The 16503-nt window shown below is 36.2% G+C and overlaps 1 protein-coding gene across 1 annotated transcript in view; it reads right to left on the bottom strand.

Annotated features, from left to right (window-relative positions):
* IGF1R (insulin like growth factor 1 receptor) overlaps positions 1–16023 on the bottom strand; it is a 375287-nt gene extending 359264 nt beyond the window's left edge. Inside the window, exons 1-2 of the mRNA XM_074295044.1 lie at positions 15679–16023; positions 14700–15228 (exon numbers count right to left, since the gene is read on the bottom strand). Coding sequence (XP_074151145.1) covers positions 14700–14793 — 94 coding nt within the window. The 5' untranslated portion in view covers positions 14794–15228; positions 15679–16023. The remainder of the gene's footprint in view (positions 1–14699; positions 15229–15678) is intronic.
* Positions 16024–16503: the final 480 nt, after the last annotated feature.

Raw genomic sequence — 16503 nt, 5'->3', positions numbered from 1 at the left:
TTAGGAGCCAAAGGGGGCAGTAGAAGTCACTTCAGTTCAACCCTCTCATTTTACAAGAAAGGATATTAAAGCTCAGAAAAGAGAAATAACTTGCCCACAAACACAGAGTTCATGAAACAACTGATCCTTTGACTTCATTATGTTGGGGGATACTTCCAGTTGACATCACAAGTGCAGAGCCCAAGATCATCTGACCACCATCATTGATCTGTGATAGGATAGGAAAGGCAATCCTATGGGACAGCAGAAGAGCTGAGAAGAAGCTCTAGGGCTAATAGGCCTCAGGGCACAGAAGTCCCGGACACAACTAGCCTCAATTTTTTTGTTGGGAGTAAGGAGGAGGATGTGCCTAATGAACCTGGCCTAATAATAAGCATAATAAGCAGCAATTCATCTATCTCAGTGGGCTTCTTGAACAGTGATTCAGAAGTAGGTCTAAACTTATTTTTCTTGATTACATATATTTGTTACAGATGTATTATTTTCCTTATTTTATCAATTAATGCGAAGGGGAAGGGAGACTGAACAGAGAATTCAGATCTAAAAGTAAAATAAAATCTAATAACAAAAAAGAACTGGGTCTAGGGATTGTACCACAATAATGGGAATCTCGATTCCAAAGTTATCTGAGAGAAAAGCAATAATGGTACCAAAGTTAAAACAGAAGGAAGGAAGGAATTAATAGGCATCTCTCCTCAACAGAGGCCTGAGATAGAGAATTCTAAAGACACGCATATAAGAGTGAAAAAGAAACCCAAATAGGCAGGACTCTTGAAATCCAGGGCCCTATCACTTGTGGAGAAATTTAAGGAGGAAAAAGAAAGGTGAAGAGAGATAACTGGAGTTGCTTTCAGTTCTACAGCAAGAGATATGAATACATATTCACCCTATTGGTCTGTCCTACAGAAATCCACCAGTCCAATAGAAGACCTTAGACTCTGCAGACCACAAGTTCTTCAAAAAGTAGGAAACATTTTAAAGTATTAGGCAGTTTCCCCCTCTCTCTTCTACAGAGAGCAGGGATATCTCTCCCTCTAGAAGAAAAAAAAAGAGAGAGGAGATAAAATCTTGGAGGAGATGTCTTGTCAGATTTCAAGCCTGAGTCTGGGACAGAGAGAGGGGCAGACAACTACTATTGTTTACTATGTAGAAGGCAAGTTTCTTGTAGAGTTCTCAATCATGCAGGTATAGCAAATAAGAGGAGACTTTAATTGCATTTACAATTTTGTCAGGGCATTTAAAGATGCTCAGGAGCAATAAGGCTCCTAGTGCAGAAGTAATTTATAAGAGGCAAAAACTGAAAGCTAGAGTGGGTGAGCAGAGAGTGTGTTATTTGGAGAACATAGGGAGAGATAGAGAAAGAAGCTAAAAGCTGTAAGGGGTAGGTGGTCATCACAAATTTCTTCCTTTTGCTTCTGCTGTCCTTGTGGCATATAGATGATGTCCCCAGGTGTTGCTTCTGTTTCTCAGTTTATGCACTATCCATACAGCTCATGGTAGAAAAGGAAACAAACTACTGCAGGATTAAATCAGATTCAGCCCATCCCTGCTCAGATGAATTATACCAACTAAATTTGCTCCTACTTTCCATCCTGAGGTAGGGGCAATAAACAGTTTTAACTTGGAATGTCACACAAAAAGGAAATTAAATTTAAGAAGAACCTATTCTTCATCTATTTTGCAAAGGTTGGGGGCTACAGAATGTAGCATATAATGTCAAAAAAAATTTTCAACATATTGGTTAACTTTGTTGAATATTTTTTCTTCCTTTAAAAAATTTTTTTAACATGAGGGATAGTTCTCTGGGATGGGGTGTTAAGAGGAAAGTTCATGGTGAAAAGTGAAGGTCACCAAAAAAAAAAAATTGCAATAAAAAGTTATTTTTCTAAATCAATTTAGAATGTTTATGTTTTCATACATTCAGCATCTGACTTTTTGCAATAACTTGGGGGCAATCTGTTCCTGAAAAATCAATGATGAAGTGAAAAGGGAAAAGGAATTTTGCACTTTTCTTTCCCAACTCCTCCCTCCAAAGAAGACTCATAAGAGCTTGAGCTCTTAAACAGCTTACTCTTTTATTTTTACCACTAGGTGGCACATTGTTAAGGTGAAATTCTAAATATATATATTCTAGTCATTGATGAAAACTGGTGAATAAGTGGATTAAAGCCTGAGAAGGAAAAATCTAGGTATTTTTAGGTACTTTCGGGTAAAAAAGTAAATAAAAGATGCCGCAAAACACAAGGACTACCTGCGGTTTAATAGAAAAAGAAAAAAGAAAGAAAAATAATGCATTCATTTCAGCAATACAATTTACTTCATTCACATTTTTCAACTACCATCATTAAGTACCTAATATGAACAAAGTCAAGTCATAACATAATGGACTGATGACTTTGAGGTTAGTAGGACCATGGTTTAAGTGCTGCATATGACATACTAACTACATAACACTCTCAGTTCCTCAGATAACTCTCATAGGATAAGTAACAGAGTTGTTAATATGTGCCAGAGGAAGGATCTTCCACACTAGAGAATTCTTTATGCTCTACAATTCCAGGTGTGGGGGCTACGGGGTGGGAGACAAAGCACTACACTAGGTGATAGAAGAGAAACAAAGATAATAAAGCCAAGGTTCTTTGCCACATAGAGTTTAACATATAGGAAGAATATATAGCATACAAAAAACTCATTTCTTACCTTAAGCTTATATCAAAAGAATTCAAAGCAAGAGGAAATATATTTCTGTGTACAAAAATATTTAGAGAAATTCTTTTTGTGGTGGCAAAGAAACTTAGAAGGGGAAATTATCAATTAGAGAATGGTAGAACAAATTATGAGATATACATGAATATACTGAGAATACATGAATACATTATGAGATATACATGAATATATGAGATATACATGAATATACTGTTGTGGCATAAAGAATGGCAGGAATTTCAGAGAAGGCTTGAAAGACTACTATCAACTGATGCAGAGGCAGAACTTATAATTTTATACAAAAATTTATACAAAAACAATGTTAAAAGGAAAAGTTTTTAAAGATTTCAGATCTCTTAATACACTCATTGATTGATCAACAATGAATCCAGAGTACTGGTCATGAGAAATGCTATCCATCTCTTGAGAGAGAGGTAATATTCTTAATATGTAAAATAAGATAGCTTTCTGAGCATAGATAATGTGGAAATTTGTTTTGATAGACTACACACATTTATTATGAGAGTTCTGTTTTGTTTTCCAAGGTAAGGAGGAAGTAAGAGTAAGAGAAAATAAATATTTGCTAATATAGTTAGATGAGTGCTGGACAAGAATCATGAAAACCTAAATTCAAATCTAACTTCAGGCAATCACTACTTGTGGGTCACTGGCTAAATTACTTAGCTTCTGTTTGCCTTAGTTTTCTCATAGGGAGAATAACAGCACCCACCTTCAAGAATAGTTATGTCAGGATCAAATATCTGTATTAAAAGCACTTTACAAACCTTAATGCATTATCTAATAATTAACTACTATTTATTCACTGAGATTTTACATAAGCATATAAGGATAATTCAGGATTGAGTATACTAAAAACAAAAGAGGTACAAAGCATTATGTAAATTCAATGGAAGTTGATCTGAAGGGATCATGAAACAAGTAGCATTTGAAAAATTTGTAGGACTGGTAGAATTTCAAAAGGCAAAGACCAGGGGGCAGGAATGGCATTTTCTAATGTGAACAAAGCATATAGATGAGAAAGTGCTGGATATAACCACAAAGAGGTCAAACATCTACACAAGAAGATCACATGATATATTCTACAACATAATTATCAAATATGCGAGCCCTACAGCTATAGTTCTCTTTAGCATGCAATAGGAAATGGGGGGAAATTAATTAAGGCACTTACCCTATAAAATTTCCCATATGTTCTCTTATTTATATTTGGTACATCCTCATAAGTTAAGCAGGGATGAGGCAGGGATATGGAACAGAGCTCAAAAAGGGACATAAAAGATCATCTCAAATACAGTATCATTTTTCATCTTAAGATGGGAAAAGTTTTTCAGAGCAAATCTTTAGAGAGATTAGGTGATTTGTCCAAGGTCTCACAGCTAATTAATAGGATAACCAAAGCTAAAACCTAATTTTTTAATATTTATTCTATACAGTGATACTACAAGTTGGAAAAATGAAACTCTTCAATTTAGAAAACAAAATGAGGTAACTTACTAAACTTTTATAACAAAAGTTCCAAGAAGGGAAGAAGATTCCTGAAAAAGGTAAGACAACTTACTTAAGATTTTAGAATTTGGAAACAAGAAAAAAAAGGTCATTTTTTATCAGGGAAAAGACCTTAAAACAAAGGTAGCAAGGCTGTATCTGGGAAACAATTATGCCAACCTTAATTAAAAAGAAAGGAAATAAACAAACACAAATATTCATATAGAACAGACATTAACTTTAAGATATTACCTGGCCCCCTGGTTCCTTATTTTTAATCATGTAAGAGTACTGTCAATACCATACCAATTTATATATGAGGCAAATGGGGACTAGTGACAGCAAACCCTAGATATATACTGGTGATTGGGGGAAATTAATGAAAAGGTAAATGAGGCCAGGTAGAAGCATCTGAACTTGTTTGAATCAGGAATCATGTAGGTTCTGGGAGAAGGAAGAGTCATGATGAAAATAATCCTGTCTGAAGATGAGCCTGTCAGTAGTGTGCAGGAAGGATTAGAAACAAGAGCAGATGAAATCAGAAAGATCATCTAGGAAGCTGATGCAGTAACCCAAACATGAGGTAATGAGGCACTGATGAGGACAATAACATCAGAGGAAATGTGACAAATTCAAAAGCTTTCAAATGAAGAAATGATAGGACTTCGTGGCAAACACATTACAAATTCAATAACAGGGTTTCTCAGGAAAAATGATATTCCAATTAAAGAAATTTTTTTCATTTATAAAATTTGAAAAATTATAGAATAGAATTGTTGGGAGATTTATGGGATAACAGTTCAAATCCTAATCATGATGTAAATTTCATCTATAACTTACTCCAACAAATGGTCATCCATCTTCCCAAAGACCTCCCGTGACAAGTCACTACTATAGTGGGGCCAAAGGTGAGAAGGTAGAGATGGAAACACTAGCTTTAAAATTTGTTTCTTGGTTTGATTCTCAGCTCTACAATTTACTGCACTTGTGATCTTATGGTGCTCAGTTTTGTTATGTGTGAAATGAAAGGGTTGGACTAATGATGGCTTCAAGTTTTCTTCGAAGCTCTAAAGTCTCATTCCATTTTAAAACAAACATCATTAGGGAATTTTCCCTTTTTAATATAAAAACTGCTGACCCCCACCCCATTTTCATCCATGGGCCTTAGCTCTGCCATCCAAAGGCAAGCACAGCATTTTTAATTCCTCTTCTCTATGACAACCCTAGAATGACCAATATATTATGTATCACCTCCAACCCTTGTCAAATTGTATCTTCTCCTGACTTAATCCCCCCCAATTCTTTGAAATCATCATTAAATAGCATAACTCTTGAAAGTCATAGCCACCCTCCTTTAGATAAACTGTAGTTTATCTTTTTTTAAAATTTAGCACCTATCAGATTAGTAAAGATGAAGAGGTAGAGAAATCTGTTGGAGTGGCCATGAAAAAAATAAAGAAGAAGAGAGAGAGGAAGGAGGGAAGAAAAGGAAAGGAAAAAGAAAAAAGACAGCACACTAATTAAGTGTGGGAAAAAGAAAAATGTGAATTGGTCCAACTGTTCCAGAATTATACAAAGGAAAAAAAACATACCAATCCTTTGTTACTATCAATGGATTACATAGTAATTCCATTAAGATAAAAAACAAAATTTAAAATTCTCATATATGCACAAATCTTCATAGTAGTATTTTTGTAATAGCAAAAAAATTATGTGTGCCCATCAATCAGATGAATAAATTGTAATATATGAGTATAACAGAAAAATCCCTTAGGAAAAAGGAGTTAAAATATCCCCATTTTACAGATGGGGAAACTGAGGCCCAAGAGAGGAAATGAAATTTGTCCATGACATAAATAGTAATGAGTGTGAACTTAGTTACTCCAAATATATTTCTTTGTCTTTTCTATGGACTGAGTAGTGGGACTTCCAGAAATCAAGTGGTAAACCTATAACATTTATTTTAAGTTTGCTCTCTTGGGATTTTATGAGAATCTGTACTAAAAGGGATACGTCCCAATTATATTAGTTTTCTATGTATCCTAGCATCATAAGGAATAGTCTAGGGGAGAAGGAGCAAAAGATGAATAGTCATGTTAAATGTAGCCTCAGCCAGTGAAAATTTTGCAATTCCAAAAGAGCTCTGAATCTCACGGTTTTGAAAAACATTTGCAAGGCTGGTATAACCAGTTAAATTATGGTGATAGGGTCCTGAAAACTGTAATTTCTCTTCTCTGAATTTCAATTGCAAGCTTTCTATTTCTCTCTTATATCTTGCTCTTACACCACTCTGGATTATTAAGCCATTAGCAAAACTTCCTATGTGAACTCATCTGTTACTCAGTAGTATATCTTCTATAACTTGAAACTCTTTATTGAAAAGCATGTGGCTAAAATCAGGAGTTTCCCCTGCTTACTTGATATTCTTCCAATAATTCACAGATAAAATACTTAGGTCACTCTAAATAAAGTGAAACTTTTGAAACATCCCAGTAAAATGTTTAAATGTTTATTATAAAATTGAGTTTAAAGGTAAATAATGCATTTGTATATCTGAACTTCAATACTTCAAGGATCCACAATTTCATTGATGTGGATGATTCCAGCATATATGAATATGGCATTGCTACCTGAGTAGAAGGTCTTCGAGGACTGCAGTATCTGAAAATATTCATCACTTGAAAGACAACTCTCCAGTGATTTTCTCTGCATTTTGTTAGACTTCTCAAAAGGCAAAATTAGAGTAGGGAGCCAGGCCTTTTCAATATTGGTATGAAAAGGCCTTTCCAGTTTGTTAGTTAGCATCTTCTAGTGATAACAACCCACAGATGTGAGACTTTAAAAGCCCAGGGTCACCCCCATGATGTGACTGAGCATCTAGGCAGGACTTGAATGAAAAAAGTGGATTAAGTCTTAAATAATTTAAAAGCCAAGTTGTATGGCTATAGTTAGAAAGTTAACATAGCTGTTAAACCATCATCACAAAAAGAATGCCTAATACATTTTAAATGTTCAACTTCTATTCAAGTCCTAAGTCAAGGTCTCAATATAGTGTAGTGGGAAAAGTGAAATGAACTTGGAGGCAGGAGAGACCTGTTTTCTAATCTAACTTCTCCCTCTACCCCCAACACACACTTGCTAGCTCCAAGACTAGTGGATAAAGACCAAATAGTACAATATATATGAATTGTTTTGTAAATTTTAAAGTATTACGTAAATGTCAGCTGTTATTACAATTAACAATATTATTATGGTACATTGACAATGACCTTCGATTCTCCAAATTTATATCTACAAAGCAAATCATCTGCCAAAACGAAATGGAAAAATTTTAAGGATGGAATCCATTGACAATCAAGCTTTTTACCTGAAGCCTACAGTAACAAAACTCAAGAAGAAAATTTTCATAAGTTGGACCATAGACTACAATACTGAAAGAGAAAATACAAATCCTTGAAGTATTAAATTCAGGTTGCAAAAAAAAAAAAAAAGAACAGCAACATTGGAGTAAGAAAACTTTCATTTTGAGAACTACTAGACTTGACCTTTGATAGACATACTTTGAGTTAAGCAATTAATTTATTCCTTAATTTGTATTGTTTTGGGGGTAGCAGATTGGAAAGAACAAAGCACAAACTTTGACTACTGTTCAAGAAAATATAGTCCTTGACTTTTATTTTTCAAATGTTATCCTCAAAGAAGTCTTCAACTTTTTGTATCTTAAAAAAAAAAGATTTTGGAGTAGTAATTTTTTCAAAAAATTTTGAATCCCATAAAGGCAAGAAGAAAAAAAAATTGGAGATTACAATATAACAAAGTATACTATATTTCAAGTAAACAGAACTGTCTTTATAGTATGTAATGACATCAATAACAGGTTTGCACATGATAATATATTTTATGGCCAGGCACAGCAATATTCCAATAAAAAAGTATGTGCTTCACTGCCATCACATGAGAGATGAAATCACTGTGTTCAATTGGACTTGTGCAGAAACAAGTGTCTTAAGAAACGAAAGGGCTATCACTAGCATTAACAGTTGCAAAGGAAAACAAAAGAAAGATTTTAAAATTTTCTTCCCTCACTATTCACATTTTTGAACCACAAAGAACAGTAACTATGATATATATACAAACTACACAAGTTATTTCAATAGTATGTTTTCATCTTACAATGTAAATAAGAAGTATTTTTCACAAATCTTAGCAAATAAGAATGCCAATTGATAAATATTCAAAAGTCTTGGTGAGTCAGGCCAGAGAAAAAGATAAAATTTGCTATATAATTTGCCTTTCTTGTTTTTAAAAAACATAATTGTTTGCTACAGTTCTTGATTCAGTTCTCTAAAAGATTCTTACAACATTATAAAATATTTTCAAAAACAAAATAGAGAACTGGCTTATTCGGGAAGGAGACTAAAGAGAAAATTTCCCCCCAAAGAAATTCAAACTTGTCACTAGAAAGTATGAAATTGCTCAATTTAAGCTTCCTCTGATAATTAAAAAGACCACCCTCAAAATTGACTCCTTAATGTAACCCTAGCAAGAAAAGAATAAACATATTTCTTTGAGCCAAAAGGTGTTATTTTTAATTAAGATAAATCAACTCCATGAAACAGAATTTTTCAACAATATTCTTTTATTGCTATAATACTCTATGCCCTTAATTTACCTAACATTTTATGTAAAATATATGCTTTCCTTAAAAGATGCAACAATAAGGAAAACATTGAGGGATTCTATACTTATTAAGGTTTAATCTTCTCAAATGTTACTTATCAAAAGTATCACCAAAACAAGTCATGTCTAAATGCCACAAGGTTTAATTGCCAAAGTGGCAATTTCAGAGTTTTTAGTTGGCTTACATTTCCGCAAATAATTGTAATTCCTCATTTGTAATTACAATGTAATTTCACTTTGTAATTTATCTTATTATGGTTCCTCTTGCACCCATAATATTTGCATGTTATATGCCCAGTTTGGAAAAAGGTTCAGAGAAATCCACAAGGCATTATTCATTTTCTTGTCTTCAAAGTTTGTTTTGGAATTTTCCTTCAGAATGTTTCAGATACAGAATTCAAGAAACTACTTATTGAAATTATGTGTGATTGTGAGTCTATATTATATATTTAGTACAATTGAAATGAGTTCATCTTTTGAACTCAGAAAGCACCTGTCATGATTTGGCTAAGAAAAACAGTATCAAAGCAAGCTGGCTCAACAGTGCACATGCCTCTTCTCTGAACTATGATTTGGTGGTGGTTGTGTTTTTTTTAAATGTTTTGAAAACAAAACAAGGAAATGATCAACACCTAAAGATGAGCTGCCTATACATTTTAAAACTTCACATTGGAGATTTCATTATTCTAACTTGGCCTTCCATGTCATTTTCATCCTTCAAATTATTTTAAATGATGACTTGTTTTAAAAGTGCTATACCCATCCATATAATTTGCTAAAAGGATCTCCTGAATAATTCCAGAAAACCAAGAAACATATAAGTCCAGAAAACATCTGAAAATTACCCCATCTTTCTCATAGTTCTGACACACTATGAAATATTCATGCATGCATCTGTGACTTCTAAGGTTCTAGAGGAAGATAAAACATACCACTACAATTGTTTCATTTTTCATCACAATTGTCAAAAACAAGTAACAAAATAAGTGTCTCTGACCCAGATCAGTAAATGTTTTCATTTATGCCATGATAAACAGTAAAGCTCCAAAATGAGGGAAAATATTAATATAGTATAAAGGATATAAGTATATGCACCAGTACATTGGAGGTTTTTCTTTGCCTTTAGACAAGAAGATATTAAAAAGAAATACTTTAAAATATTTAAAATGTACTGTTTATAAGTGGCTGGTGAGAAATACATAAATGTATCCTGTTCTAATTTAAAACCTACTATTTTAGAAAATACATGATATTTTTATTCAAGTAGCTTCATTACATTCAGGAGCTCATAAAGTACTTTGCCACACATTATATTCTTACAAAACCAATGAAGCAGGATAAAAGAAAAATTGTTGTCCCTTGAGCACCTGTCTTGACAATTGCAAATTATACTGCAACAAGTGAAAATGATACAGTTGATTTTCACTTACTATATTGATCTTGCAACAGTAGGAAGACCAGGAAACATTTTTATCACTGATCAAACAAAGTTAAAGATCAAAAGCAAATATATACTATATACATAATTATCACATTGTATTTTTCAAAACAAATGTCCAGGTTAAATTTAGTAGAAAATTCTTAAAACAGCTTGTTAAAGCATCATATTATCATTTTAATAGCTGAAGTTTCCAGACCACTCATTTGACTATTTGAGAACTGATCTCTGCTTTAATTCTGATGTCCATTTTGCTTCCTGAGTATATTTCACAAAAGGTATAATTTCAAATAATCAAATAAGTAAGAACTAGAGTAAACTGGCAATACTAAAGAAAAGATTTTTCCTATTTAATATTCTTTGTTATAATCTGTACCATCAGTTATAGGAGTTACAATTCAAAGAGCTAAGCAGAAATTGCTTATGTTACTGTCTCAAAACTTTTTTAAAAAAAAGAAGTAATAAAAATTAATCTTATCTTTTAATCCAAATTAAATTTCCCTTACAAGATGGATGTTATTTCAAAATAAGGCATTTTATGTAACAAATATGACTTTCATTAAGTTGCTAGATTCCTACCAAAAAGGCAAAAGCCCTAATACTAAATTGTCTTTGTCCCCTATGTGAACTCTAATAATGCATACAAAAATCAATCCTTAATTCTCTGCAGGTGCCTTTACCCTGGAATACCTTAAGTTTTTGTTGTTGTTATTGTTTTTTGTTTTGTTTTGTTTTTTTCTTAAATGGAAGTTCTCAGACTCTAAAATCACAGTAATGAGACAGTTTGGTTAAAAGTGTCAAGCAAATTTACCTTGTTGATTTTTGTAGCTCACAGATTCAAGAAACATTCTTTTCAACTTTAACACATTTCTCAAGGTTCTTTTGAGAATTCAAACATGAGATTTTAAAATTCAAATAATGACCTATGCTCAACTCCTATCCAAAATATTGTTTGCTTATTATTTCCTCTTTGGAAACCTAAAATTCCTTGTTTGAGATTTTCTTCTTTACATATTTTATTCTATGCTACTTCAAGCATACCTAAAACAGCAATCCATTTAAACATCTAAATTTCTTATACCTAGGTTTCTTCAACAATAGAATTTTGTGGGATAAAATGTAGGAAGCTTAGTGCAAATGAGGGAAAGATATGTATATCACATTAGGTCTCTTTAAAAATATATATTAATGACCATCACCCCACCTCCCAATTGAAATACACACCACTGGCTGTTATTAATAATACTTAAACCTCAACTAACTACAAGGCCTAATTATGGGAAGGTATAAAAAACTCAAACATTACTTCCATTAGGCTTTGTCTGTTTTGAGAACTTTATCTTTCTAAATGAAGAAATGTTTACATTACTTCGGTCACATACTTAATCCTTAAACATTCCTTCCTTTCCTAGTATCTTAACACAATACTTGCAACCCAATACAAATGCCCAAATCTTTAACCCAGAGATAAAGATAACAGCTAAAATATTAGTCTCTGATACAACTTTTAAATTTACTATTACCATGAAGATTGATAACTTGGATTTAATTCAGGTACACCTTCCTTCCAAAGAATTTAAAGTATATTCATATCTGTTCTTTAAGACTTAAATCTCACAGTGCAATAGGGAGAGGAAAGCATTAAATTAAGTTTTTATATACTATAATCAGGATTTGAGGCAACTTTTGGATATCCATCAACATTTAGATTACCAACCATTTTTTTTAAAGGATTCTGGGGAAATTACTTGTTATTTTCCTATACTTTCTTGCCACTGAAACTTTTTTGTTTAAGCATTATCTCCCAGGACAAAACATTCACAAAACATTTTCTAAATAAGCATTCCTGCAAAAGTATATTTTTTACCCAAACAAGTAAACAATAATATTTTACTTTTCAGGAAATACATTAATAGTCTTTATGCCCAGGACTGTCTGGCCATCAAAAACCTAGAAAAACTGTACAGCTCCATTATGTGCCATGTTAACATTTGAAATTTAAACGTGGAGAACCTTCTGTATATTCAAAATAAAATTTAAAATTCTGGGCAACAGAAGGACTAAAAACTCCCTCTAATCTGGTGATCTGAAACTTTGGAAAGCAAGATGTTTTGTTTTAATTAAGGTTGTAGCAAGTCCCATTTTGATCATGCGACCTTCAATATTTGTGTAGTAAATATTTTAATTCTGTAAAGATTTCCTGGTATTAAGGCATGCTCATTTTCACAAGAAATTAAGATGGTTTACTCTCTTTTAAGTCTTTAGTTTTAATTACCACCGTATTTAATTCTACAATATACCTCCTCTACCCTCTCCCCAAGATATCTAGGTAAAAGGTTTAATAGCCAAAACTTGCTTCTAATTTTCAGTTAATTGGCACCAGCTGTATACACTCAGATATTACAAAACATGGCACACTAAATCCGCTGGACCTCTCATCCCTATTTTCTACTACTTAGCTGAAACTTTTCAACGTAACCAAAAAGCATCCGCCATCACAAATTTACTATAATTCCACTCGGGTGCTTTTTGCTTTTTGTTTTAAAGGTATCCCCGCCCCCAATTTCTTCAAAAGTGCAGCGAAACTCATTCTCTTCTCCCCCCATCCACCCAGACATGACCAAAACAAAGTGTATCAGATTACAAGTGATAGCGTTTGTAGAAATATTTTGCTTATTAACGATGTGCAAAGGAAGTGCAGCGAAACTCATTCTCTTCTCCCCCCATCCACCCAGGCACCGACAAGGGCGGAGGGGGAGGGAGGGGGGAGGGGGGAGAAGGAGGAGGGGGAGGAGGCCGGGGGAAGGGGAGCATGGAACGACGCAGAAAAACAATTCCATCTTAGAGACGCTGAAAACAAGAGCAGAGCGTTTTTGCAACAGTGGGCAACAAAGGCAGATTCCGGGAAAGCAAACGCCGGATAAAAAGGGGGGCGGGAGGGAGACAGACAAGAGAAGAGGATTATATAATATTTTTAATGTAAGAAATCTAAATATTGTCTGGGAAAGGGGAGCAATTTATTTGTGAGATTAAACAAGAGGAGACCACGTTTTCACAAAGCATCCGGAGAAAACCCACCCACCTCCCAAACTCCCTCCTCCTCCCTTCCCCCTTGAAGGGAGAGGGGAAAAAAAAAAAAAGGATGTTTTGAAACGTGTCCTGGAGCTACAGCACCGCATTTCTAGGGCAGACAGTCCAAGTGTTCTAACTTATCGTTTCTAATACTATTCTAAAGATTTGGTTACATTTTAAGGACTCTTCCCCAACTACCCCCCATTCCTCCACCACCCCCGAGACCATCCAGGCCACCCACCCCCCTCATTCCCTTTCACTCCCTCCTCCCCCCGCCTCCAGGCATCCCGCCTGCCGCCACTTAATACACAGTGGAAGATTGTGGCCCATTCCTACTAGCACTGACCAAACAAGCAAGGGGGTTTATCTTAATAAGTGGGGAGAGAGAGAGAGAGAGAGGGTGTGTGTGTGTGTGTGTGTGTGTGTGTGTGTGTGTGTGTGTGTGTGTGTGTGTGTGTGTGTGTGTGTGTGTGTGTGTGTGTGTGTGTGTGTGTGTGTGTGTGTGTGTGTGTGTGTGTGTGTGTAAGTGTAACTATCTTCGGTTCCGGGGTACTGTCAGAACATAAGGCTCCCCTAAGAAAGGAAACTGCCCCCTAGCAAAGTGGTCCCAAATGAAATGTAATCAACCACAACAAACAGGCTGGCACACTTGCTTCAGTATGGTTCCGGGGAAGCGGGTATTGCTTTTTAATCAAATGGCTTGGAAAACACGAAGCTCACAGTCAGCTTCAAATGTTTTTTCCCCACCCTAACCACCACAAACACCCCCGCTCCCCCGGCAACTGGGGTGGGGGGTATAGCTTTAGTCTTAGCCAGGGAGCAGGTACTCCTGGAAAATAAAAGTGGTCTTTGACTGTTGTTTACAATCCCCTGGGTACAAGTTCGAACCTTCCAAGAATGGGAACTTTTAGTTAAGCTAAGTAGACAAACTTGATACTAATGTTAATTACCAAATTGAGTCGAGAGAGTGTTTGGGTTTTGTTTTGGGGAAAGAAACAAAAAGTAAAGCTATTTATTTCACTTGGATGAAAGTGCTTAACCTTGGTCTTGGGTAGGGGGAGCCACCGCCTCCCCCCACACACTTACTCCTTTCTCCCCTCTACTCCAGGCACCCCACACACCCCCACAACACCATATTAAGCGGAAAAAAAGACCAGCCCTGAACTCTAGATTCTAAATAAGCTTGAAAATGCAAATTCTTGAACAGAAAAATAGGACAGCGGCCCCTTAAACTAAAAGTTACCGCAGTGCAAAAGACATACTTCACAGTCGAAACACAGATGAGAGAGATACTCACTTTCTCCATTTGTTGGCCAAAGGCAAAGTGTAGAAAAGAGAAACAGAAGCCCCCAAAGTGAGGTCGGGGACCCTCTTCCGGCGCCAGACTTCATTCCTTTTATTTAGGACGAAATTCCCCTCTCTCCAAAAAAAAAAAGGGGGGGGAAGGGGGGAGTCCGAAACTCACACTGCCGCCCCCACACCCCCTCCAGAAACAAGGGAGAAAAATAATATTCCAGATGAGAAAATAGATCCTTCGAAAATTGTAATTTTTTAAAAAACGATTTCTTTCCTCGTGGTGGGTCGATGTGTTGTCGATGCTGTGGCTGTTGAAGCTGACACACACTCCCCAAACAACGCTATTTTGATGCTTTAGATATGTAGGTATTTGTAGTGTTTGCTACAGAAAAGGTAACAAACCCCCCTTAGCGCTGGCTGCAGTGATACAATGGACACAGAAGTAGCAAACATGAAGCACATTGAGGCTGGCAGTCTGCATCTTCAACCTCCATTTTCAAACACACACAGAAAGGCAGTAGGGGAAAAAACTGCAAAGAAAGGGAAAAAAAATCCAAATCAATCCTTGCAAGGAAAAACAAGCCCAACCAAAAATAGAGGGAAAGGCTTCCAAACGCCGCAAAGTATCCACGTCGGAATGATGCGACGCAGTTTTAAATATCCCCCAAAGTCCAGGTTGCTGAAGAGGCTGAAAATGGGTAAAAATGCGGAATAAAAATGAATGAAGAGGCTTCCCCCTCCTCCTCCTCCTCTCCTTTCCCTCCTCCTCTTTCACTGCTGCTGCTACAGGCGCCTTCCAAAAAATCCAGGACACACACAAAGCCCCAGCAGCAACACTGAAGCTGTTCAGCACTCCTGCTGCTCCGGGGCTGGGGCTCCGCGTTGCATCCCCTCTCGCGGCGGCTGCTTTCCCATAGCAAACGTTTGTAATTCCCTTTTTGCGCGCACACACACACACAAACACACACACCGCCCCCCACCTTCCTCTCTCCGGAACGTGGGGGGATCCGGTTTGCTGAAGGTCAAAGCCGAAGAGGTGTTGCAAGGGTTTGTAATTCCTCTGGAAAGGGGTGTGGAAGGAGAAAGGTGGGGGGGGGGGGAGGAGAGAAACGAGCGGGATAAGAGGGTCTGGCAAGGATTTTACTAAATTGCTATTGCAAAGGGGGCAGTTTCGCTTGCAGCTTTGCTCTCCCTCTCTCTCTAGTTCTCCTGGTGCGCTCCTCTGCTTGCTTTTTTTTTTTTCCTTTTTTTTTTTTTTTTTTTTTTTTTTTTTTTTTTTTGCTCAGCGGAGTTAATGCTGGTAAACAAGAGCCTCAGCTTCGCTTTGCCGCTGCTGCTGCTGCCACACACTGGGGGCTCGCGCACGCGCTCCCGGAGGCACGCACGCACACACACTCACACACATATACACATATACACACACACTAGCAGCAGCAGCGCTCGGCGGGCCCCAGCCCAGACAGGCGCGCGCCAAAAGCAGGAGTCTGGGATTCCCGGGAACGTTCGGAACGGAGCCGCAGCGTGAGCCTGTAGTCTGCAAAAAGCTGACTACACACGCACCCCTTCTCTTCCGTCCCCTCCCCCTTTCCCCCACCCCAATACAGATACACGCACACACCCTCTCCTCCGACTTGCTTCTAAAAACAATGCCCCTAGCTTCATTTCTCCACGAGATGGAAGATATACGTGTGTGTATAATGTACACAAATACATAATATATAAATGCTTTTTTTACTTGGGGAGGGGAAGCAGGGCGGAAAACTGAGAGGTTTTCCAAAAATTAAAAAAAAAAAAACACTGCAACT

The sequence above is a fragment of the Sminthopsis crassicaudata genome, chromosome 2 (genome assembly GCF_048593235.1).
Source record: "Sminthopsis crassicaudata isolate SCR6 chromosome 2, ASM4859323v1, whole genome shotgun sequence".
Classification (NCBI taxonomy): domain Eukaryota; kingdom Metazoa; phylum Chordata; class Mammalia; order Dasyuromorphia; family Dasyuridae; genus Sminthopsis; species Sminthopsis crassicaudata.
This window is presented reverse-complemented; position numbering and strand designations above follow the sequence as displayed.